Source organism: Aedes albopictus, chromosome 3 (assembly GCF_035046485.1).
Source record: "Aedes albopictus strain Foshan chromosome 3, AalbF5, whole genome shotgun sequence".
In the NCBI taxonomy this organism is placed as follows: domain Eukaryota; kingdom Metazoa; phylum Arthropoda; class Insecta; order Diptera; family Culicidae; genus Aedes; species Aedes albopictus.
This window is the reverse complement of record NC_085138.1, coordinates 308,445,975-308,473,446: the sequence shown is the minus strand read 5'-3', so window position 1 is coordinate 308,473,446 and position 27,472 is coordinate 308,445,975. Positions and strand designations below refer to the sequence as shown.

Here is a 27,472-nt window from a genome sequence, read left to right as displayed (position 1 = left end):
ACAACGTGTAGAATGGTTGTCATAGGTTGTCATAACGTTGTCCGTGGTTCATTCACTAATCTTCCACCACCGTTCTGACTGCTATCTAGACCGGTAATGTTCTCACAATTAGTGTATATGGCGCTGAAAGACTGCTTATCGTTACATGTTTATCTATTTTTTTTTATTCCGTTACGCAACGATGTAATGAATTGCTTTGGCTACAGCAGCTGACTGCTTATGAATAAAGAAGATTCTCACCTCACATGCTTCGCGATTGAGGAATGTGTATCCCGTTAGGATAAATTCCAAAATATCTTGAATTTGCCCAAGGCGGTTAGATTCAGTTATTCACGGAACTATAAAAACAAGTACCAATTAAATTCAACCACTAGAGTAATTTCTCCATTCATCTTGTAAACAGCCCCACGAAACCACTATGTTCTTATTCTTGCTTCCGTTTCTGCTGTTGGCCGCCCTAGCCAACTCGGCTCCTCCCAAGGAAGTAGGAAAGCACTTCCTCAAAATGGGCAAACAGGGAGACTACCAGTACGGATACAATGACGGCCACGCCGTCAAGGAAGAGTCTCGGTACGCCGATGGAACCGTTCGAGGATCGTATCACTACGTGGACGCAAATCGTGTCACGCAGAACGTGGTCTACCGTGCCGATAAGAATGGGTTCGTCGCTACCAGTACCAGTGAGTTGTTGGGAGTAGGTCAAGAGCCCCAACTGAAGGTTAACGTACCAGTAGCGGCTGAAGACGTTCGTCCCCCGCCGGTTGTGCCGACTCCTCCGTCCAACCAGGAACTGCCTGCCGTATCCGACTTTGATATCCGGTTTGCTCCTGATCAACTCAATGTACAACCAAATCCTTCGGCACCTGTTTGTGGTGCCTTACCGCTAGGATACCCAGTGGTGCCAGCTCCTCCCAAGGATAATCATCTGCAGTTTCGTGTAGGTGAACAGCCGCAAGTGATGTACGTGTCGTTCATGATTCCCTACGTACTGCATCCGCAGCATGAAAATGCAACAAAAGCCTAGGGATTAGGGAATACTTGAATCGAATTTTGTCAGAGACCATGGAAGATGATGTTTGTTGACAATGCATCAGATCTGATTGATTATGCTTTCCCCGAGAAATATTTTAATTAAACTTACTTTCGCCCAGTCCAAAATATATGCCCGATGGAGATACATATATGTTTTTTTTCGTCATTTATAAAGCACTACGATTGATATTTACAGAATTAAAATTCAATGAATTTGCCAACAGATTTAATGCAAAATGGAATGTTTATTGTTTCTGAACTGCCCGTCAGGCTTCAACTGTTGAGTATAGGCGATATGTATGGTTTAATTGCATTGTTTAGCAGTATTTTAGCATTAACACGTGGAAAAAAGGATCTGTTCAAAGTTGTTGCGGAGCCGACAACCGTCAGACATCATATGGCAGTGCTGCCAGCAAGAATGTCTTTGAACTTTTCTGATCTTGATTTTTACAATTTGGACAATATTTTATTGTTTTCCATAGGTAGCTGCAGAGTGGAATTCATCCAAGAATTTCTTCTTATTTTTCCAGGAATTCCATCTGACATTCATTTAGGGATACAGAAGTCTCTTCCAAAGTTAAAAGACACGGACACATATAGTACTTTCAGTGAGCTATTCGCTCTTTGAAGGAAGCACGACACTAGACAACGGACTAGCATGCAACGCCCAGTGGCACAGCCGAAAACTTTTCCTGACAGCTGCGGCGGGAATCGAACCCGCGCTCCTAGCACGATGCGACTAAATGCTTGGTGACACTAGCCGCACGACCACGAAGCCACACAAAACCAGTTTCTCCCAGTTTCTTCCATAGTTCTTGCTTAGATTCTCTCATGAATTATTTTCAAGGCTCCTTCAGAGTTCTGGTAGAATCATTACCTGTACCCTGTGGCGTAGTTGATTAAAGCGTCGGTATAGCGAATACGGAGTCGTGGGTTCGAATCCCACCAAAACGCGATTTTTTTCACAATTTTCATCTCTCAACTCGTTAATTAGCAGCATTTCGTGTCTTCTAATTACAAGTTTTTCCAGTATGTTTCAGATATACCAGCAAATCTGGTAAAATGCCAGTAAAAGGCTATATGTATCATTGTAGCCCTTAGAGTTCCTTCTACGATTCTTCCACGAGGGCCGTCTGAGATTGATCCAGGAGTTTCTTCGAATATTCCTTCGAGTTCCATTGAGGGACCCTTAAGGGTTTCTTTTCAAAACTACCAGAAGTTCCTTTAAGGATTCCTCAAAATGTTCTTTCCGGGATTCCTCTTTAAGAGAAATTCTCCTTCTGGGATTGCTTAAAGAGTTCCTTCTATGAATTTAAGGTGTTCCCTCTTGAATTATTCAAGGGGTTCTTTGAGGGGTTCCGTCTTTTGAGGATTCCCCCTTCTAGGCTTCCTTCAGGAGCTTTTTTCCGTGGTTTCTTCAGAAGTTATTTCACGGTTCCCTTCAGGAGTTCCATCGAAGTTTCCTTCAAGATTTTCCTCTGAAATTAAACTTTAGAGATCCTTCTACGATCTTCTAGGATTCCTTCTAGCTTTTCCTCAAAAATTCCTTTTCTGATTCCGTTCTCCGGAATTCTTCCACGATTTCAATTCAAAGTTCCCCTATTAGTTTTTTCCAGGGATTTTTCCAGGAAAAAATTCTAAGATTCATTCAGGAACGTCTTCCGGAATTCCTCCAAAAGTTCCTTCAGTGATTCACTTAGGAGCTCTTTTTGTGAATCCTCCAAAAAAGTTCTACATGAATTCTTTTAAATGTGTTCCTTGTGCGATTCCTCTGGATGGCCATTCTATGATCCTGAGGTTTCATCCAGCAATTTTTTCACTGTTTTTTCGGAGTTCCTTCTGGGATTCCTCCTAAAATTCTTCCGAGATTAAACCAGGATTCCTTCTTATGCGAATCCTTCGTTCCGTGTTTTTTTCAGAAGCTCCTTTCGAAAATGCTTCAGAAGTTCTTTCCGGGAAGGCTTCAGGAATTCTATCCGGGATTCGTTTAGGAAATTCATTCAAAATTACTTCGGGAATTTCTTTTGGACTTCCGTTAGGATTTTCTTCCGAAATCCCTTCCGTGGTTCCTTTAGAATTTCTCCAGAAATTTTATGCTGTATTCTATTAGGAATTCGTTCTGGGATATCTCCAGGCAACTTCTTCAGGAATCCTTAGGAAACTCAATCTAGGACTCTTCCAGGAACTCATTTCAGGATTGCTCCGTGAGCTCCTACCGGGATACTTCCAGGAGTTCCTCCAGGAATTCCTCCAGATCCTTCAGGATATTCTCAGGATGTTCATTCTGGAATAATCTTAGATGCTCCTAATGGAAATCCTGCCAAAGGAATTCGAATCTAATTCTTCCATGAGTTCCTTATGAATATTGTGTTTCCTGATCAAAACCGAATTAGCGTTATTTTTTTCTTTTACTTCCTGCTTTACTTGCTGCTTTTGCCTTGCGTTATACACTATGTCGGAAGTGGGGCGCTGTATAGAATACCAGGTGTACAATACAGCGTCCCACTTCCGACATTGTATTTAACGCAAGGCAAAAGCAGCGCAAGTAGAAGCAAAAAATGTCGCTAATTCGGATTTGCACTGCAAACATAATATCCTACAGAACTCTCTTGAGGAACAGCTCCAACAATTTCTTTAGGAATTCTTCCAGCAGTTTTATAAAACTACAGGAATTCTCTTCTGGGAATAACCGAAACAAAATCAGAAGACATGTCAAACGGAACTATTGGAATCTCAGGAGAAATCCCCAAAGAAACTCCTGATGGAACTTCTAGACGAATCTCAGAAGCAACTTCTGGAGGAATCTTGGAAACTCCCAGAATGAAATCTTGGAAGATTCTTGTATTTGTGTCTACTCAGCTTTATTCCTCTCTATTTTCCATCCCTGGAGCTGATCGACGTCCGAGTGCTAGGTTAGGACTTTAGGCTCAACTGTGCTCTATGGTCGTCCAGAAAGTAGGAGGATGGTGTCTGACCCTGCGAGCCAGCCGTGAAAAAGCATTGAAGCAGAGAATCAGCAACATAATAATAAGAAATGAGTCCAACGCAATGGGAACGACCCCAGCGAACAAAAAGGACTTGCTATAGGAAACTCGGTAGAGAAGTGGAACCATCCCGACAGGACTCCTATTTTGGAAACTTTTCTGCTATAACTTGGTCAATTTTGAACCAATTGACACAATGCAATGGTTTCGGAACTGACTGACTTAGAGCGAAAAGTGCCCAAAATACCGGCCACTTCCCAAATAAGTCGCTACCCTACGTGGATCATTCATCTTCATTGGGAGCACCCGCATACTCGCCGATCTACTGAAGAACCGCGGGCTCGGCATCGTAGCGCTACAGTAGGTTTGTTGGACAGGATCCATGATGCGAACGTTTAGAAATATTCAATTCATACCTTCTATCAGAGCTGCGACAACACACGCGAGCTGGGACCAACTTTCATCGTGTTGGATGATATGCAGGTACAGGTGTGTGATTGTTTGTTGATCAATCGACGAAAGAATGTGCAGGTTGAGGATCAAGGGACGATTTTTCATCTTCAGCATAATCAACGTGCACAGCGAACTCTCCGGAAGCACTGATGATGACAAGGACGCCTCAATAGCGTACCTGCTACGAGATTCCACAAAATTGGTGACAAGACTCCTCCTTGGGGGCATCCACAAACACTCATTTTCCTAATCGCCGCTTGACGCAATGTCGAGAAGAGATGTCGGTTTTTGAGCATTTGGTGAATCCAATTGGAAATCATTGGAGATATACCATGACCACGCGCGGCTTCCAATATGGCATCGAAAAGCACGTTGTCGAAGGCACCCCCGATATCTAAGAAACACCCAAGCAGGATTGTTTTTGCGCGAATGCCTACTCGATATCGTAAACAATTTTATGTAAAAGTGTCACAGTGGACTTTCCAGATTGGTAAGCATGTTGGTTTGTTGGCACATTGGCCAGATGAACATCACGGATGTGATGATCGACAATGCGTTCTAAGCATTTCAGAAGAAAAGAGGTCAAACTGATAGGTCTGAAACTCTTTGCTTCTTCATACGACGCACGACCCACTTTCGGAATAAACTTTACAGTAATATCCCGCCAGGATTTGGGAATATACCCTGTAGCAAAACTGCAAACAAGTATTTTTTTCAAAACATGTTTGAAATGATCAAATCCCTTCTGAAGCAAAATAGGATAAATCCTATCTGCCCCAGGAGATTTGAAAGGAGCAAAGTTATTAAGTGCCCACTCAATGGATTCAATAGTTACAATACTCCGAGCCGAAGCCAGGGAATCGTAACTACAAGAAAAGACATCAGGTTCATCCGAAAATGTAATATCCACACATCCAGGGAAGTGTGTGCTGAATAAGCATTCCAGAACTTCCTCATCAGAGGAAGTCAGATCGCCATTTGGCAAACGAAGTTCGTTCACTCGGAAATCCTTAGATTTCGGAAGGATTTTATTTAACCGCCTGACTTCACTCAAACTGGAAACATTTGTAGCAAGGTTTTTTCCAGCCGGATAGTTCAGCAGACCGAAGAGCTTTCTGGTAAGCCTTGCGAGCCGACCTGAAAGCCTCCGAACCACCCGAATGTCGTCTGTTCCAACTCTTTCTACATTGTTTCCTGAGTTTCGCCAGATCAGAGTTCCACCAAGGGGTTCCTCTTGTGATCTTCACAGACCGTAGAGGACATGCTTCTTCAAAAGCTTCCATGATGAAGATCGTTGTAGTATCAACGGCATCATCTAAATCACTTGGAGTGTCAATAGATGGTGAGTATCCATGAAATTTGGCCGCAACCAAATCAGTAAAAAGATCCCAGTTTGTTGACCTGAGATTCCTGAAACGCAAAATTTGCGAAGTAACATTTAGATGTTCAAAAAAGATGTAGCGATGGTCAGATAAAGATTCTTCATCTGACACATGCCAATTGGTCAGCTCGTGACTTATTCTACTAGAGCAAAGCGTTATGTCTAACACTTCCTCTCTACCAGACACCATGAAGGTTGGGCGGTTGCCTATGTTAAGTAATGCAAGATCTGTACTACTTAAGTACTCCATCAAACTGGAGCCTCTCAAGTTAATTTCTGAGCTGCCCCAGATGATATGGTGAGCATTAGCATCACTGCCAACAATTAGCGGAAGGCCTTTTGAAGTACAGTATGCGATGACGTGTGTGAAAGCATCCGTAAGGGATGGTTCATCATGCGGTAAATAAACCGGACAATAGACGTATTTCCTGATGAGGTTACCAACAGATACATCAATTGTGATAGCACATACATCTCTGGTGGTTAGTTCAGAGATGAGTGTAGCAACGATTGCGTTGTTGACAAGCACACATGCTCGAGGCATGACACGCGAGTTTGCCATTTCATGTTTACTGAAAGTAGCAAACACCGGGTTCACAAGGTTTCCTAGATAGAAATTCCCTTTACGGAAGTAAGGTTCTTGGACCAAGGGCACTTGGGCTGAACCATTTTGCATAAGTCTGCAAAGATTGATTGTTGCTATTCTTTTATGCTGAAGATTGATCTGAGCTATCCTAACCGTAGCCACTACCCAAACTAGGCAAGATTAAACTCTTCGCAACAACAGCAGAACAAAGAACAGCAGCAACAAAACCAAATCGGTATCGATTGAAAAACGCCAAAGGCGAGGATACACAGAATACACTGTGTAAATCGCATAATGCGAAACCATATAGGTGGAAATTTAAACTAATTAACAACATCTTCATAATCCCGTCCTTATTTAGCCTCTAGTGAGACTAAAGAAGGGCAGCTGATTGTATCGGAGAAACACAAGGTCCGCTGCACCATTGCTCCGGTTAGCGCAGTTAGGGCAACATACTGTGGAGGGCGCCCTGGTATTCCACAGGCTCCGTTTGCGGTTAGGTTTTTATTAGACCCCCCTAGCCATTCATTCCTAGGCACGGTAAGCATAAAGCCGCATCACACCATGAATTAGGGGTCACCTGTTGGTGGATTAACAGGCGGTCCGTAGTGTTATTCTTAGCCAATTGAGACAATCGCTACCGACACTACACAGCTATCTAGGCTGATCGAGAAAAGAAGTTAATATTAATGATCAACTTCATACGGGCCCGAACATCCTTTAGAACATTTGGAACTGTGGCAGAGCTGTACCCCCGCTATGCAACAAAAGCAGGAGCGTCAAAAACAAAGAACATGCTCGGAGGAGGAACGATTTGTCTAGGAAGTAATGTCACGATATGCAATAAAAATCTTCAAAAGTGATCGGAAGCAGACCATACACATAGTTAAAGCATCTCAAAGCTGGCAATTTTGTATGGAAATTGGTGTTTGTCCGATCAATTATGAGAGTACAGGATATGTGCAAAGTGAATATGTTTTGGCTAGGGTGCATCTAATTTGATCTTTTCAATTGACCAAAGTTTGAAACCTAAGATCACGACCCTTTATAATTTTTCTTAAGTTAATTGGTGCTCTTTCCCTAATTCAATTCGTCTCTTGCTTTGCGTTTCTACACTTTTCATGCTCATTTATTCACACGCAATAATTTCGGTTAAAAAAATTTAATTTGCTCTGCTAAGACTCAATGTTGTCGGTTAATTCAATTCAATTGCCGGTGACATCCGTTGAGAAAAAATGGAAAATATATACACTAGGTATCTAGGAACATGATAGCTCTTTTATCATTAATGACTGTCCCAGTCGTGCGCTTGTCAACCCCCTATTCAGTTGCGCAATTTGCCATTTCTCTACTAGAATAAAATCCACTCGTTCAAAAGCACAATTAACCCCTATGTCTATACTTACAGATCTAATGTGCTAGTGTCATCACCCCGGCGAATCCAGCCGTGGAAATAAACAATAATTCAATTCTCTCATGGATGTTCCTCACCTTCCTTCGCTACTCAGCGCGTAGAAACGCAGGCACATCGATCACCGATGCCGAGCTTACTCCAGTCAATTAGATCGACATTAGCAACGTATCAAATTTATATGGAGTATAAACATAAAAAGCACGTGCTCCCGCGCTACCGGCGCGTCGCTAGTTCGCACACTCGATTGAGCGATACCGCGCACAGCGCACCCGGCATGGGATGAAGCCGATGAAGGAGGAACTGTTTACGGTGGTTGAGCAAAGCGCATGCAAATTACCCTATACACGGTGGTGATTTAAGTTTGTTGGTGACGATTTGGTCGTAGGATTTTGACGATGAACTTGGATAAGAGGTGAACAGCTGTGCGCTGCACACGAGCGTTTCGTTCAGTTGCACCAGCCTGCAGCAGAAGAGTGCTAACTTTAAAACGGCACTTTCCGTGACCTTACGTAACGATTGTTGTAGAGTGGAGCCGAAGTGGCGACGATCAGCGCGCTTTTTCGGGTGTGAAGAAATGCATTGCGCCGCGCCGCCGCCGGTCGAGTGGATATGTGCAAATTGAGCAATAGAATTGTTTTGGGAATTAGATCGCACCGATTTCGCGATACCGATCAGGTAGGTACCTACCTGCGATAAAACAAGCGATTAATTACGAGACGGTGCGTCAGGGGATTATAATTAGCGATTAATTCTAGCTTTCAATCGAAGCTTTATCATATTATGGGAATTAGCGAGACGTTTGTTTGATATTATTACGATAGCATAGCAACGCAAACTATGAATCGGTGAATGTGGGAAAATACAATCGATAGACTCATACTACAACAAGTTTTAGCTTCTGAGCTTCCAAACTGGTTGCTAGTAGAATCCTAGATTTTGACAGTGAGCGATCCTGAAATTAGTGGGATTGCATCAGGAAATAAATACACAGGGTTTTACCATGATTTGTACGTGACTTACGCATCATATTGAAACGATCCACGAGTAATTCTACAATTATTAGGAGAAAGCGGAGCATGACGCCCCTTCAATGAAAATTTGGTTATGGTTATAGACAAAGTCATGATTTTAGAAAAAATCCATTGTTATAAATGAAAAAAAAAACAAAAAACAAATATATTAAATAGTAGGGTATGTGACCATTTGGGCAGGTGGACCTATTTTGGGCACTTGCTGTTATAATTCAGTCAATTTTAAACCAATTGACTTGATTTTTGGGATAGGGTGAGATACGCAGTGTCTATCCGTGTGCAAAAAATCATGTCAAATGGTTTGAAATTGATTGAGTTATAACAGTAAGTGCCCAAAATAGGTCCGCCTGCCCAAATGGTCCCAGACCCTATTTTTTTAATGCACATCTTTTTATTGCTATGCAGCTTGAGTCTGCGAAAGAACGTTGAACCAGTGCATGTTGGTCGATAGGGGAACAAAGCCCAAAATACCAAGATGGGGTAAAAAGGTGCAACTCACAAAATCATTCCTGAATGTGATTTTATCATTACTACAGATGCATGGTGTAAATATATGTTTGCATAAAACATTCTTCTAGAAGCTTGGCCGCCAAAACGACGGAAGCCGGGGCCCGTGGCGCAGTGGCTACACGTTCGCTTCATAAGCGGATGGTCATGGGCCCCAGCCCCGGCACTTCGTCAGTTGCTCTTCCTCCTGAGAGCGGCTGGCACTTGACCCTCTTCTGAGCTCTCATAGCTCAAACGGACCCGGATAATTGGATATCGGCGAACGGCAACCCATAATGGACGACCCCCAATCGGACTGGAAAAGGAACAACAGTCACACATCATTCCATCATCGTGCTCACCATTTTACCAAGGACAGGGTAGAAAAGTGAAAGCAGCACAGAGGCAAACCAGTTCGATATAGTAGAATAAGAATATAATAGAATACACTTAGGCGCTGTATAAAGTGTAAGTGCAGCCGCCAATTGGAATCGCTCACGTAGTGCCCTAGTGGACAGAAGAGCTGTAAAATAGGTTAAGTGGTTAAGAATAAAAAAAAACGACGGAAAATGTTTAGATTTCCCAATGAAAATAGGCAACTTCCGGTTTTTCGTGCTTGTAATTAAGATTTTCTGGTGATTTTATTACCAGCCAAGTGTTTCCAAGGAGATTGAGATTCACATGGAGGCGCATGGTTGTTGATGTCTACGCTATCCACGTCAGGGATCATTCAAATATAACGACCATCGTTTAACGGAGAGAGGGGTGCTACTTCATGTTTCGAGTATACGATGAAAGCGAGACAGAGGGGGGAAAGGGAGTCGGAATTGCTCGAATCATTTTGTTTTAACGTTTTCATGACGTGGCATCTTAACCTATGGCAGATGGCCTTTTTCCACAACTTCCGTTTTACGAATCTGTTTTTGAAATCGCTAAAAATTGATGAAAATTCATTAGTTAGCATTAGCATCCAACATAGCTCTGTCTCACAGGTCCCACAAGTGCATTCTACGGGTCTATTGATGACATAGACTGCCAGCTAAGAGTTGTGTGCTTAGTTGGTAGTGCAGCCTGGGCACTGTTTCCCTTCTGACTTGAGCTAGATTGAGGAGGTACGTACCCAGCCAGCAATTTGATTGCTATATCGAAATTGCAACTAAAATAGTCACACTTATATAGCACCAAAGAAATCGTATTCAATGCACGAAACAGGCATCCAGAGCGTTAATGATTAATCATAAATTTAATCATGATTAATGATTAATGATTAAGATTAATCAAAAATCATAATCACAAAAATTTCTCATTTAATCATTAATCATTAATCTTAATCACACTGATTTCCCAATTTAATCATTAATCAGTAATCATAATCATAAGACAAAAGATAATCAATCATTAATCATTCATCACCAAAAATAATTCATCAGATAAAATATATTATTTAATTAAAGTTGGTTTAAATGCTGTTCTAAATATTATAATTTATGATTTTTCTTTCAAAAATCTCCTATACAAAGTAACCTTTCACTTTTAAAACTTCAAAAATATTTTCAACAACATATATATATATTAATCACTTCCAGTTTTTGTGATTGATTAATCATGATTAATCATGATTTTTAATCAATGAGCCATTTTTAATCATTAATCATAATCAATAATCACAGATAAAACCAAATTTAATCATAAATCATAATCTTTAATCATCCTCAAAATCAAATTAATCATTAATCATAATCAATAATCACTGAAATAAAAAATTTAATCATCAATGATTAATCATGATTAAAATTTTTGTTAATCATGAACGCTCTGGCATATACATACTAAAGTGGAGGCCATATCGAAACATATACACCAAAACCTCCATTTAGGTAATTAGTCGGGACTGCCTAAATAGAATTTTTACCTAAATGGATTCAGTCTATTACCTAAATGGAGTACAAGGTTGAAAAGAAGTTCAAGAAGGGAGAGTGACTAGGAGATTTTATGGGGGTCATGCGGAGCTTCAGAGGACTTTCAAGGGAGTCTCAGGAAAGGAGGGCCTTAAGGGCATTTTCGGGGGTTTTGGAAAGTCTCAGATCAGACTTGTCATTCAAATGACTAGATGGGCACGAAACACGAAAAACCCTGCAAAATTCCGCCAGACTGAAAAAATATTGAATGTCGGGTCAATGTAGGGTCCTTTTTTATCGTATGTTGGGCCACTGTTGGACCAACATCGAACAACTGTTGAGTTTATATTGGGTTTGCCGGCCAAAATGAAAACAGGTCAATGATAGGTTGATGTCGGGTTTGACGTCATCAATGATGACCAATGACAATCAAATTCCATTTAGGTAACGTTACCTAAATGGAGGGATCTAAGGGGCTGTCCATAAACCACGTGGTCATGAGGGGGGGGGGGGGGTTCGGCCAATGACCATTTTGTATGGACAAATAAAAAAAATTGTATGGACAAATGACCACGCGGCCCCCCCCCCCGGGGGGTTGAAAAGTCCCAAAAAAATGACCACGTGGTTTATGGACAGCCCCTAAATAGATTTTACCTAAATGGATCCTACCTAAATGGAGGTTTGAGTGTATACGATTACTGCGATTCCATCCAACATGATTTACAATTTCTCGAAAAATTTCTACGATTTCGCTGATTTTCTCCGTCTAAATTTACGATTTGCATGATCTTGTTACGATTGAGTGTACCGATATACGACTCAAGATTTTCAAATAAAAAAAAACAATCTGTGTTCGATGGGAATCGAACTTATGTCCTTTGATTGAGAACTGCGCGTTATCTCTATTGGCTACATTGCCAAGTTGGAAGTAGAGAGTTCAAAGTGAATGGGATGAAACGAATAAAAATTAGCATGGTACGGTGCGGGACTTGTGGTGGGAGCGTTGTTGTTGTGCATTGAGTGGCAAGCGGTGCCGTGCAAGAGGCCCGGAATTCACATCGTTGTTGGAATCAATACATCACTTATTGTAAATCATCTGCTAATATGAAAACCTATATATTTGGTTGAAATTATGGCTACCATGGTTGGAATGTGTCGACAACAACAAAAATACAAATTTGTGATGAATACCATTTTTTCTTTTTCTCCATCATACTAATGTGTAAACAAAACCATTTACGATTTCCGAGATTAAGATACGACTATTAAAAGTGCAGTAACAATCAAATGCGACTGTTAAAATGAATGTACGATTTCTACGATGTCATTCATTTCGTATACGACGCAAGTGTAACGTAAACGATCAATATACAACATTGTTATAGTTGTATACGATTTCAACGATTTCCATCATACCTTTAGGTAGCAAGCTCGATTTAGCGGATTCATATACGATGTGAAGCGACGATTTCCACGATTCAAAGAAATCATATACACGATGCTAGCGAACTTGTAGCTTGACACTTAGAATGTATGTTTTTTCACGATTCTATCCGATTCTGTGCGATCCTACCGATAGTATCTCGCACTTTTTATGATCGGAGACGACAATATGAAGCAAAATCGCAATTGAAATTTAATTTGGCATGAAATGCGAGTTTACGCGATCATTGTCAACAAATATACATATTACTATACAATTCTGATTGAATACATGAAAATATACGATTTTTTCCACACAATGATTTACGATATATGGTTGGCTGGGTACCGAGCGTCTGTTCACCAAGGAAGTGCGGCTCAAACAGCGTCTATCCTGGCATCCAGCGAGAGGCTAAGGGCCTCTCCATAAATTACGCAGACTTTTAGGGGGGACGGGGGGGGGGGTCTGGCCAAAGTCTACGCTCCATACAAATTTCGAAAATTTTGTATGAACAAAAGTCTACGAGGGGGGGGGTCTGAGATGACCGAAAAAAAGTCTGCGTAGTTTATGGACAGCGCCTAATCTTGTAGAAGATTATTACAAGATTTTCTAAAAGTATCCCTGAAGAGGGTTTTAATGGAATTTCTGGATCAATTCGGCAGAAATTCTTTGAACCATGTCTAAAGGAACCCCTGTAAGAATTCCTTTAAAAATTTCCTGATGGAATCGCTGGAAGAATTTCTGAAAGGATTTCTAAAAAAAAATCTAGTCGTCTTTCTGTACAAATACCTAGAGTCATTCTTGACATTCCAGCAGAGAAATATCTGAATCCCAGCAGGAATTTATGAAGGTATTTTTGAAAAAAAAAAAAAATACTTCAAGGAACTCCTTGAGAAAGCCCTATCTAGAGAGATCTATTGAGACAGTTTCAGAAGAACTCCTCGATAAATCACTGACTAAAATTCTGAAGGAATTCCTGGAGGAATATGTGGTCGTCATCCCTGTTGGAATATCGAAAAAATCTGTAAAGAAATTTTGTAAAGGAATTCCCTAAGAATTTTTTTTAAAAATACGTATGAAGAAATTTATGAATAAATTCCTGGAAATACATGGAAGGAATATCAGCAGGAATTTTCGAAGAATCGTCTGGAGAATTTTCCAATAAAAAACCTTGGATGAGTTTTCAAATGATTTCTTGAAAAACATTTTATAGTAATTACAAAGAAAAATAGGTACGAAAGAATCTTTACTTTTTTATTTTTTGGTTCATGTGCTTTTTGGCTAACATCAGCACTTACAAATAACAATCACTGGTGAAATCTATTGAGAAAGTTCAGAAGAATTCCTGATGGAATCGGTGGTCGTAATATCTGAAGGAATGGTGGAAGAATCTGTTGAGAAATTTATAAAGGAATTTTTTCAAAATTTCTTAGGAAATACATGGAAGGAATACCAGCAGGAATTACTAAAGAATCCTCTGAAGGATTTTCCAAATAAAACCCTTGGATGAGTTTCTATATCCAAGATAATTTCCAAAGAATTCCAAAGATTTACTGAAAGAATTTTTAGAGGAATTTCTAAAAAAAAAAAACGTGGATAAATTTGGGAAGTATTTTTTGGAAGACTTTCTAGAGGAATTCTTTGAGACTTTTCTGCCGAAATCTCTGGATAGCTCCTAAAGTTATCTTTATCTGAATTTCTGCAGGAAACTCTGGAGAATTCCTGCAAGAATTTCTTAAAAAACTTCTGGAGACAGTGCTGTATGAATTTCCTAAAGAATGCCAGAAGAATTTCCTTAAGATAGAATGTCTGAAGAATTCTTCGAAGAATTTTATGAAAGAATCAAAGGAAGAATTTCTAAACGAAATCCTGTATAACATGCCGAAGACATTTTTAAAGGAATAACTGATGAAAACTTCCATAAGATTTTTGTGGGCATCCCTAAAAGGAATTACCGAAAAAATCTCTGAAGGATTAAAAAAATATGAAAGGTTTTCTAAAGGAATCTTCGGAGATATTTCTGAAGAAATTTTTAGATGAAACTCTGAAGCGGTTTTAGAAGGAATCCGTGTAAGGTTTTTTAAAAGAATCTCTTGAGAAATTTCTTGAAGAATCATTAGGAAAATTTCTCTGAATGAAATCGCTGGAAGAATTTATGAATGAATTCTTCAAAAATTATGAAGTCAGTCCCGGATGGATTCCTGAAGGAATCAATGGAAGATTTTCTAAAGAATCGCTGTATTAGTTTTTGAAGGAATCTCTTAAGGATTTATAGAAAAGATCTCTTCAGGGATTTTCAAAGGATTCCATAGAAGATTTTCTGAAAGTATCCCTAGAGGAATGTCGTTAGTAATCCCTGCATTTTGAAAATGAATCCCTGGTAGAGTTACTGAAGAAATTACTGGAAGTTTTTCTGAAGGAATCGCTGGAGAATTTTCTTCAGGAACGTATGTCTTCTTCTTCTTCTTCTTCTTTTTCTTCTTCTTCTTTATGGCTCTACGTCCCTACTGGGACTTGGCCTGCCTCACTTCAACTTTGTGTTCTTTGAACACTTTCACAGTTATTAATTGAAGGGCTTTCTTTGCCTGCCATTGCATGAATTTGTATATTGTGAGGCAAGTACAATGATACACTATGCCCAGGGAGTCGAGAAAATGTTCCCAACTGGAACGGGAATCGAGCCCACCGTCTCCAGATTGGTGACCCATAACCACTAGGCTAACTGGAGACCCAGGAGGAATTTATGTAAGATTCTTAAAAGAATTCGTGGAGGGATTTCGTAAGGAAACCCTGGAGGGTATTCCACAGCTATCCATGGAAGAATTGTTAGAAGGACATATGCAAGAAATTTGAAGGAACTTCTGAAAAAAAAGTCACTATGTTCTTTCTAAAGCAATCCATGGAAGATTCTTGAAAGAATAACTTGTGATTTTTTGAAAGGCTCCCTTAGGAACTTTCAAAGTAATTTCTGGAGGAATTTTTAAGGTGAACCCAGGAGAAAATTTTCCCTGGAGAAGAATCCTTGAACTAGAATCTAAAGGAATCCTTCGAAAATCCCTTAGGGAATCTAAGGTGGAATTTCTGAAGAAATCCATTTAAAGATTTTCAAAAAAAAAACAATGGAGGAATCTTCTAAAGAATTTATAAAGGTACTTCTTGTGCAATGTTTTTGGGAATCCATATGAGATTTCTTAAAAAAATCTTTAAGAAATTTCTTGGGGAATTAAAATTTTCGAATGAATCCTTGAAAGAATTTTTGAAAGTATCCGTTAAGTAAGTCCTGGGAAATTTATAGAGGAATCCTTGAACACATTATCAAAGGAATCTATAGAATATTTTCTGAAGGATGTTTTGAAAAAAAAAAACGAGAAGGAAGAAGGGTTTTTTGAAAGCATCTCCAAAGAAATTTTTGAAATATTTCTCAAGCAATTCATTGTGGATTTTCGGAAAGAATAGCTGAGAAAATTTCTAAAGAATACTTGGAAAATTTCTTTTTATTGTAGATTTTTTTAAGGAATCTGGATTTTTTTCGCACGTATGGGGATGCAACTAATGAAAAACTCGCTGGTCAGTCAATTTTATATGATTAAATTTCCAGATAGCTGGAAAACCAAAAGCACAAATGTGTTGAAAAAAAATGAACAAATTTAAATGTAAAAATTACGATGAAATTTCACGAAGATCAGGCGAGAAAGTCACCAGTCTCAACGAATTAGATTAGGATGTTCTCAACGTTGTTCGTTGGCGCTCTTAGCGATTGTTGTCAGAGGATATCTCAGGACCGAAGAAGTTGAAGAGCTGCGAAGGATGTGGTGAACATTAAACTGAAGTCAGCTTACTTTCTGCAGAAACGTTACCTGCTATGTGGCATAGTTTAGTTAACCCTCCAATGCCCAACCCATGCATAACCCTTTGGAGCCGTAGGGGTCATATATGACCCCAACACAGAAATGGCTGTATACATTCACCCAATCAATAAAACAAAATACTGTCTTCAGCAAAGTTGATGCAAATTGAGTCCTCTATTAAGGGAAAATGGGAAAATTTGTATTTGAGCCTTTATTGAAAACCTAGAACATCCTGAACACCATGAAATTTGGAAAAATCGAAATAATCAACATACCAGTTGTTCCAAAAGCTGAATTTGGATATGGGTTACATTCATATGTATTCATTTAACCTTCGTTAAGAATACAAAAAAGGTGTTTTATATTCTGGGATGTTCTAGGTGCTCTAAACTGTCCTAGAATGAAGGCCTTCAAATCTACAAGAATAGTTTTATGTGTTTCCGCCATAAATAATAGCATTACATAATATGTTAGGATCCGTGAACTGCCCATAACTGCATATTTGTAACATTTGCATATTTTGCTGGTATTGAGTTAATACCGGGGATCATCATCAAATCACAAGTGCTTTCGATCACCTGAATAAAAAAATCAAGTTTGTTCCAGGATTTATGAAAAAAATACCAAGTCATTTTGTCTCATTGAGCAATGTGACCGCATAACAGTCACACTAGGAAAATAGATTGGCTTTAAAGCGTGACATCAATCATACTGAGGTTCGATTTATTTTTTGACAATTCCCCCAGCATACAGGAATTGCTGTAGAAAATTTGATTGCTATACGACTGATGACAAATTTATGAGAAATTTTTAAAATTTCGAATAATTCCTATACTATTCAAAGTTGCAACTTTGGGTTCCATTTTCTCCAATGCCTACTTTTGTCGAATGTTACTGTTATGCGGTTATGGGCAGTGAAGCTCTTGGCACCTACAATGTATTTTTTGCAACTTGGCACTAAAATATTCCATTTTATACTTGCCGCTTTAGTGTCACTACGGCCTACTTATTTTCAACAATCAGTTGCATTATGATTCATAATGCAACTCATTTAGGCTGCAATGATAAGCTGAGGAATTCGTTAAACCTGATCTTTTCGATGTTATTTTGATGCAGATGTGTCATTACATAAAAGAATAATAGTATTCCTGCAAATAATGCCACAGATTCGAAATTTCAAGTGCACGCAGGACATTTCCTCGAAATCATTAAAAACAAGTGGTACGGTCTGACTTAATGCCGACCATATTACAGTGATTATTTTTTCTCATTGCAAAAAAAAATGTTGAATGTAACTCGTTGCAAAACTCGATTTTTACAACACTCGTCATATTTATCCAACGAGGCTTGCCTAGTACGACTCGTGGTGTATAAATCATCATTTTGCAACTCGTTGCATAAATAACTATTACAGACCCTAGGGGGATATTCCAGGTCAGCCAAGTTACCTTGGAGTTAAGAATTTCAGATCTCCACTCGTAACAACAGCCATATCTGTTGTACTGAGAAACGTATTATCAACCGCGGTTATATGGAGCAATCTGAAGTCTACTTGTTTATTATACACTCTTGGGGCATTCAGGGTCGTCCAAACTGTTCTATAATAAAGTCCTTCAAATCTACAAAAATAACTTGATGTGTTTTTGCCATAAATAATATCATTGCATAATCTGCTGCGATCCGTAAAGCTCTTGAAATCTCAAAAGTCATTTAGAGACATTATAGGGATATTACATGTTAGCCAAATTTACCTTGGAGTTCAGAACTTCAGATCTACACTCGTAACAACAGCCATATCTGTTTTAACTGATTAACGTCGAGTAATCAACCGCTATGACTGAACCAACCTGAAGTTTACTGTTTATTATTATAAACCTTTGGGACATTAAGGGTTGTTCAAACTATCCAGAAGTTTAACTCTTGACAGTAACATTAGTTATTCGCACAGTGAACTTAAACATTACACATCCAACTGTAATCTGTAATTCTCCTGGCATTTCGTGAGTCATTCCAGATAGTTTTGGGATATTCTAGAACAACAAAACTGCATTGCCAGCATGCCACATTGAATAATGATAGCTAAAGAACCATATTTACTTAAGAACAGTTTGGACGACCTAGGATATCCCAACTGATCTGATACTGTTTTTTTAACTTTCAGAAGACTTACTGGGCATGATAGATTACAAATCGTAGCCTTGTATAATGAAAGAAGTTACTGTTTCACCCGTAGACTTACGGATCTAAACTCAAGAAAAATTTGAATGACCTAGGATAACCGGACTGATTTGAAACTGTTTTTTGAACTTTCTGAAGACTTTATGGACATGATAGATTACAAATCTTAGCCTTGTATAATGACCCGTAGACTATCTAAACTCGAGAACAATTTGGATGAGTTAGGATATCCCGACAGATCTGATACTGTCTATTGAATTTTCAGAAGACATACTGGACATGATAGAATACAAATCGTAGCTTTGTGTAATGAAAAAAGTTACTGTTACATTCATAGACTTTAGGATTGAAACTCAAGAACAGTTTGGATGACCTAGGATACCAAAAACAAAAAAAAATGGCATCATATTTTACCCTTTTTATGCTGTTGACCACCAAAACCACAGAAATACGTAGAAAAAACTCTATAATCAGGCTTGGAAAAAATCCGGCATCAAAGGGTTAAGGCGGGTATAGTTTGAACATTTTTGTTTTTTTTTTTAATTTCTTGGAAAAAGGAAACAGGAAAAGGAAAAAAATGATGTTTAGAATTGTTCTGCATATCTCAAAATGGTTTTTGGTGTATTTAAAACGTGAAACGAGTATACATTTTTAAAAGTCTTTGAAAAAATGATATATTGGGCACCCGTCAGATGCCATTGTTTCTTTTGTATCAGTAAAAGAGTTTAACCCGTTTGACCCCAGGTGAAAAATAAAAGTTCAAAAAATCGCCAAAAGCCCATTTCTCAATAGAATTCAACCAAATTTTGAACACAAACTCGCACAACACTATAGTTTTGGAAATATATGGGATCAACATTTTCTTGGACTTCTGGACGAAGTAAGGCCGGTGGGTCACTGGCAAGTCGGGCAAAAATGGCTTCAGTAAGATCGTCCAAAATTTGTACTGTTTGTACCTGTTCGTCTATTGGTGCAAATAAAAGCGATAAAAATAATTGAAAATAATCCTTGGTGATTATTTCGAGTGTTCATGTTTTGTAAGGACGGATTCGGACAATCCATCAAGATATTCAGCAAATATTAATAGTACTACAAGGGCAACACATGTTCTAAAGATGTCTCCGATGACCTATGAGGTCAATAAGGGAATAATATCTCGTGTTTAATTTCAATTGAAAACAACAAACGCAAATGAAGACTTGGATGGTTCAGAAATGTTGAATATCTCAAGAACTCAAAAAAAAAAACCTATCGGAAAATCTCAAATTCGAACCTGTAGCAACATCAACTATCGTTAGGCAACGGAATGTGCAAACTCCCATTGAAAAACTTCGTTAAGAAGAAAGTTATGGGGGTGCAAATCGTACTTGGCCTTATTTTTGCCCGACTTGACCCAGTGACCCACCGGCCTTACTCCGTCCAGAAGTCCAAGAAAATGTTGATCCCATATATTTCCAAAACTATAGGGTTGTGCGAGTTTGTGTTCAAAATTTGGTTGAATTCTGTTGAGAAATGGGCTTTTGGCGATTTTTTGAACTTTTATTTTTCACCTGGGGTCAAACGGGTTAATGGAGTTGAATGCACTCTAAAATTACTTTCCAAAAACATAACAGGGAAAAAAATCATAAAAAAACAAAAATATAAATATTTCAACGAGAACCATAAAATCTCAAAATGTTTTTTTCTGCAAAAATTGGAATCCCAAAACGACTTTCAGGAAAAATACTAAATAGTAGAAATGCTAAAATAGAAAAATTAGAAAGATAAAAAACCATAATTCATAAAATCGTTAGTTGGAATCAAACGAAACGGCATGGACTCGATTTTTTTACATACAAGTGCCGTAATCTGGGGGGTAGTTAATCACTATGGGATCCACGTTCAACCACTGAGCACGCTACAATTCTCTTTAAATAGAAGATATTTTGACGTGAACATATTTGAAGAATTTTTGGCTAATTGTGTCAGATTTTATATAAAAATATCGGATTTTTTTGGATGTGTATTAAAACTTGGTAAAAAGCCTATCTTTAAAAGAATCACCTCCCATCAAGGCCTTGTATGATTCAAAAAAAATGTCTACCTTTGGGCGTTTAATTGTAGATCACTCTGTAACTTACTAAACTTTATTTTGTTTTAACATAAAAAAAAACACAAATTTTAAGAATTTTCAAAACTTATTCAGATTCAGCATCATCAAATTTAGTTTGGTTCATAATTTTCAAATCTTAGAATGTTGTGTCATTGGTTGATCAACTGCACCCCGGATTGAAAGTTTGCACATTTGACTATTTAAACAATTTTTTTTCAAAATGTAGTAGCTTCTTGTAAGAATTCCGTTTACGGAACAGGTCCATTCAGTACATGTTTTAAAAATATTTGTTTTTAATCATATGCATTGTAGGGTAAAAGCACTACACTTCGCCACTGCTCTAGTCTTCACCCCCTCCATACAAATCCCATTTTTTATGTATGAAGTGGCGAAGATTAGAGCATTATTTTAGGGGGCGAAGTCTAGTGTTTTACCCTACCTGATTTAACTGTAAAGAATAGAGGAAAAGTGATCAACTTCGACCCAGATTACGGTACCTATTCCACTAACACGGCCAGGTATATCATTAAACGCTAAATCTCTTCTGCTTTATTTCAGTGGAACCAGTGGAGAATACGCAACGACTGAATGCATCAACAGATTCGGGCATGGTCGCCTCACTATTGGATCAATACGGATAGCTTATATGCTACAGGTAAACAAAAGTATAACGGTTTCCTACTCACCCGCCGCTTTAATCATCTGCTTCAACGGATTTAGAACCATCCTGCCGACGATCCGGAAATTGGCTAATGCGTCACCGAGTTGCGAGCGCACACAAGTTCGTTGTCCCTGAGCCGCAACCGTCTATCTGTGCACAATCCTGTGAAGCTTATCAACAACTCAACGAAACGGTTTCGTTCTTAACCTTCGTTGCGGTCTTTTCACTTTCCGCACACTTTGGGGTGCACGATCAGAACGCCTCACAGTTTATGGCGAGACGATGAGCACAGAACGCCTCCACTTTAGCAAATCACACGGTTGCGCACACGCACTTCTGCACTCGTAGAGCTCTGCCAATCCTACCCGGCGGTTCACTACCCACTGACTGTTCACACAAACCGGCGGATTGCAGTAAATTTAAAATTCATAGTTGCTCTTCTTCACGATAACGCCGACGACGACGATGACAACGGCTACGACTGCGACACACTTCCGTACACTGACTACCGATCGATGGTGGTAGCAATTTGTGATAAATACCGGTCGGCCACGGACGGTGATCGATATCAGCGCACACCGAAATGCGATGATTAGTTGTGGCGTGATGGGAGCGCTGTGGTGGTGGCGGTGGTACCAATCTGCAAAAGGTAAAGGTATGTAAGTATAATCATATTCAACTGTACATGAATGTAAGGTCAGTGGATACGAATTGTTAGAAAGAAGATGATGAAGAAATTCTCCAAAAACCGCGAAACCCTGACCTATGCCCCACTTTTGGCCAGCCTCCCCTACGCAATCACGGGGGGATTTTTCACTTCGCGAGGCGGAATCTTTTCGATTTACTTAGAGCGCGATGGCGCGGTGCTAATCGGTGACGCTCTATACTGGGTCGGCACTGTCTCAAGATTGGATGGATGGATAGGAAACGTGCGAATGTCGCAACGGAAGTTGGCAGAATCTTGTCTTTTCTGGCGGGCGGCTGTGGTTCAATGTGCTAATTGGTTTGAGGGTTGTTTTTTCTTTAAAGCGATAGATGATATCTAGATGATAGACGTTACACACCCACAAGGAAGAGTACAGGCCGTGAAAATTTGTCCCATGAGAGATTAGACGCACCTATAATGAATTGTGTAATTATTGATCGCCGAAATTTGTTTGAGCGTTTCATGGTTTGCCTTTGAGATTCCGATAACGTTTGTTTTTGTACAAAAACATCTATGAATTTAAATGCGGATGTATCACCTCTTCATTGTTTTATTGTCAAATATTTGTAAATATTTGAAGACTGTTTTGTTTCCTAGGATTTATGTGTTGCAGTCTGTTTAAAAACCGAGGTTATATCGGCCTTCACTCATTGCTTTTTTTTACTTGATTTGAAAACATCACAACACTGGTTGTGTTGTGAAAAAGTTTGTATAGCAAAGTTTTTGAGGAGTTTTTGGCTTGGAATCAACGCATTGAGGACGAATTTTCCCAAAGTTTTAAAGTTCCTTATTTCAAGTGTCTCATATTTTTAAATCCGAGTAAAGTCTGTATCCGCAATAATCGGGACACCGAAATACACCTGTAACTCTGCAATAGATACATTAAAATTGCTCAAATTAGGCCTAATAACATCTTGAGATGTGTTCATTTCACCTCCAAAACTTCATGTGAATCGTTGCAGTACTTTTTGTTGTAGCAATGAAAGAGTAGAATGTGCGCCATTGAATTTTGTACAGACCCTAGTTTTGCTTGTCAGCGCTGTTACTTTTGAATTTGGCGAAGAAAATGGCTGAAATTTTGAACACAAACCTCTCAATCTAAATTTGTTGCATAGGCAAAATTTCAAAAAAATCGATGCACTGTCAACAGTCTGAACGTGATTTTAGCCCCTCAGACAGCAGTTAGTCAGCACCCTTTATTGATTCGATTGTACTATTTATTGAAAGTGCTATATCAGTTATCATCAAATTTTGCTGGCATAATCAGGGTTGCCAGATGATTTTTCCAAAAATCTGTATCAGGATTTTAGAAAATCTGTATTTGTCTGTATTTTGAAACTGTGACTGAAAGCCAAAAACACCAAGTTTCCGTAAATCCAGTCAGACCCCGTAATAAATCTGTATGTTGCACATGTAAATTTTTGTGTCCCGAATTTTGTACGAACATTTCTATTTGCAGTAAGATTTCACTAAATGGTGTAAATAGAACGTTATGATTTTGTATAGTAAAATATATATGTATATTCTTAATAGTTCTAAACTTTTACGTCGCCCAATTTTTGTGAAAATTTCTCCAGGGATTCTTTCAGGAATTTTCCCTGAGACTTTCCTGGAAGTTTCTCAAAAAATATCCTGAAACTGGTTCACGGGTTTCCGCAGAAATTCCTTCAGGAAATCCTCATGGGATTCTTTAAAGGATTAAAGAGAAAATTCCTTCAGGGATTGCTACATACGTTATGCTTGTATTTCTTAATATATATTTTTTAAATATTTTTGGAGAAATTCCTCCAAATTTTTTTCAGGAGTTTTTCTCTAGCATTTTTCCGAAAATTTATCGATGATTTTCTCCAGGGGTACCTCCATGAATTTCTTCTCACGTATCTTGAAAAGATGCTATTTTTATTTTTATTTTATTAGATATTTTTCTTTACCAAACATTCAGAGATTCCATCAGAAATTCAGAAACTTCCAGTTTGTATGAAGAACTAGCATAATTTAAAATACAAGTAACGGGCTTGGTGGTCTAGTGGCTACCGCTTCTGATTCGTATGCAGAAGGTCATGGGTTCAATCCCTGGCCCGTCCTTTTCATCCTACTTTGTATCTTTCTATCCACTTTCTCTCACTCTCTCTTCTCTACATATACAACTCATGTATATTCATATGTTCATAGCCATCGCTAGAACCAGAAACGAATTAAAAAAAGTCGTTTCCCTCCCTTCCAACTTCCACTCACAGCACAGTGTATATATAACGCCTATAAGTTATGCAACCAAAGCGTGCTGTGCCGCTTGACCTTATTCACCTTATTCTCCACACAATCTATCACGAACACTATAAATAACCCTATCCATGGATCGCATCACCGACCCAACGGTGACTCCCTGATCTCCCATCCTTTCCGTCTAACAAATACCCCAGTCCGTGCGGGTTGTGGGACGCAGAGTGCTCTCGGTCTCTAGTAGCAACAACCAGTACACTCTAACATTCCTTTCCCTTCCCAGCTGACTATAAGGACTTGGCCGGCGCCGTTATTGATCAAATATGCATGAGCTGCTAAAATTGCACTTTGAGAATAAGTGGAATGTCCCAGCCCCTTATTCAGTTGGATCACAGTGCAACTGGTACCAGTTCAGATCAATCACGGAGAAGCAACCATTGACATGTATAGTCAGAATTGATCGATCGTGATCGATCGAGAACTAGCATAATTTAAAATACACAAAAAATGAAAGAAAAAATAAACTTCATGAACCATTCCAGATATAATTGCTTAAATTTCTACATACAGAATTACTTCATTTTTTCAGGGATTTTTTTTTTGAAATTCCTCTAGAAATTCTCAATAGATTTTTCTGGAAAGTTCCTACAGGAGGTATTCCTCTAGGCATTACTTTGGATTTGTTCAGACCTTTCTTCAGGATTTTTTTTTCAATTTTCCAAAAGATTCTCTCAACAATTGCTGTAAAACTTCAACTAATAAGCATTTTTAAATGATTTTTTCTAGAAATGTATCAAGAATATTTGTAGAGGGTTCTCCATTTTTTTATTTCTTTATTGGTTCTCTAAAGAGTTCTTCCAAGAAATCTCTTCATAAACTGCACCAGATTTTTTTATCGATGAATCTTTCAGAGGTACCTCCAGCAGTTCTTCCAAGGATCCCTTCAGAAAATCCTCCAGGGAATCTTTATAAATTCAATGAAGGATTTCTTTAAAAATCTACAAGTACCTTTGTCTGCAATGTCTGCATTTTTTAAGAGATTTCTCCAGAAATTCCTCCACGGATTTTCCAGGAATCACTGCAGAAATTTCTCAAGAATTCTTTCAGTGATAGAGTTACTCCAGAAGTTTATCAAGATTTTTTTATTTTTTCTAAAAAAACATGAAGGAGTTTCTGCAGGAATCACTGAACGAATATCTCAAAAAAAATCTTGGAGAACCCTGGGAAGAGGATTTGTGAATAATTTACTTGAAGATTGTCAGAATTTTAATTTTTTCAGGAAAATTCCATGAAGTAATATTTTCCAAATTGGTTTTCATACGCAGTTAGAGGAAGGATCGAGCTATCTTCTGGATTTTTTTCAGGTGTAAAACTTTTAACAATTTTTCAAAAACCATATTTTTTTAAATTTCATCCAAAATTGGTTTCCCTAAAACTGAGAAATATTTTCCACCTGAAGAAAAAAAATCAGGAGATACCTTGGCCCTTCCTCTAACTGTGTACGAAAACCGATTTTGAAAATATTGCTTCGTTATTTAATAAAAAAATCAAAAACTAAAAAGTGAGGAAATGCTTCCAGTTTCGCCAAGTACTGTTCTTTTTAATTCCACTAAGAATTTGCATCCTTTGACAGATACGTATTTCGACCTCAACTGTAAGGTCGTCTTCGGTATCTCGTACTTGACTCGACTCTAGTCAAGTCCAGTCGAGTCAAGTACGAGACACTGAAGACGACCTTACAGTTGAGGTCGAAATACGTATCTGTCAAGGGATGCAAATTCTTAGTGGAATTGAAAGGTACAGTACTTTACCCGAATTTCTTTTTACCATCCTAGAAGAAGTTTCTTAAGAACTTCCTGGGGAAAAACCTGGAGAAACATTTCGGGAAATTCTTGGTGGAACGCATTACAAAACATTTGCAAAGATCCCAGAAATAAATTTTTCAGATATTTCTTAAGGAATTTCTGTAGAAATTCTTTGAAAATATTTCTGAATGAATTTCTCAAAGGATCCGTGGAGATATTAATAGAGTTATTCCTCGACAAGAAATTTTCTATTTTTTTTAAACAAATATCCAAAAGAGTGTGTAAAGTTTATCATGTTGGATGTTAAGAAGCAACCCATAGAAATCTATTCAAAAGAATTCCTGGAGAAATTAGTCAAGGAATATCTTAAAAATGCGATTTTTTTCATATAACATAATCTTTGAAAACTTACTGAAAAACTTAAATTGGGGCGAAGGCTGGAAAGTTATATTTTACCAGATTAAGATTTCAACGTGATAAAAACGAAAAGAAGCCCACCTTTAACGTATGCTCATTACACATCTAGGATGTTTTATGTTTCGTAATATATTTTTTGAAAATTAAATTCGAAAGAAAAATTTTTTGGAATGATTGAAAATTGAGGTCGAATGTGAACAATATGAATGATTAAATGGGTTTGTACTCCCAATAATTTTTATTACTTTATTTTCCACCTTGCGTAAATGTATGAGGAAAAAAATTTGTGGAGGAAAAATCTGTATCATGATCATGAAATCTGTATTTTTTCTGTACTCTTATCCTGTCTGTATCAACCTCCAAAAATCTGTATAAAGGGTGAGTCGTTAATTATTGTGCCACCCTACCTTCAACTGATTCGCAAGTTGTCTACATTTAACGAAATGAAGCCAAATTTTTACAGTAGTTTAGTATATGTGTGTATTTCAACTTTTTGGCATCGGTTCAAATTTAGGATGCGTTTTAGTGAAATTCACGACATTTTCAATTAACGCCCTCCATGTGGACATGTTCAGGCTCCACTTGAAACAAATAATTAAAGCTTCCTGGTGTGTTTATGAGCATCGTTCCTGGTTTTTACCCAGCTCCAAGCTTATGTTTCACTGACAACCGTTCCTGAAACCTATTGACGAACATTAAGATGATCCGATAATGTATAATAACACAAGTTTACAAAATAAAATGAAAGTCGTGAACTTCTGTCAACGACCAAAATTTTTGAAGCACAATTTAGTGCTGATTTCGAAACCGACTTTCAAAAAATTTTAAGTGGAACAGTTTTTGAGCTTTAGCTCAAT

At 38.4% G+C, this 27,472-nt stretch overlaps 2 protein-coding genes across 2 annotated transcripts in view; one reads left to right on the top strand and one right to left on the bottom strand.

Annotated features, from left to right (window-relative positions):
- LOC109411570 (sialin) overlaps window positions 1–27,472 on the bottom strand; it is a 78,331-nt gene that overhangs the window by 32,435 nt on the left and 18,424 nt on the right. The window contains exon 2 of the mRNA XM_029865659.2: window positions 21,493–22,107. Within this exon, the coding sequence (XP_029721519.1) occupies window positions 21,493–21,532 (40 nt within the window). The 5' untranslated portion in view covers window positions 21,533–22,107. The remainder of the gene's footprint in view (window positions 1–21,492; window positions 22,108–27,472) is intronic.
- On the top strand, window positions 375–1,791 carry LOC109398518 (cuticle protein 6-like). The gene has a single exon (XM_019670903.3). The coding sequence runs from the start codon at window positions 419–421 to the stop codon at window positions 1,022–1,024; it is 606 nt and encodes a 201-aa protein (XP_019526448.2). The 5' UTR covers window positions 375–418; the 3' UTR covers window positions 1,025–1,791.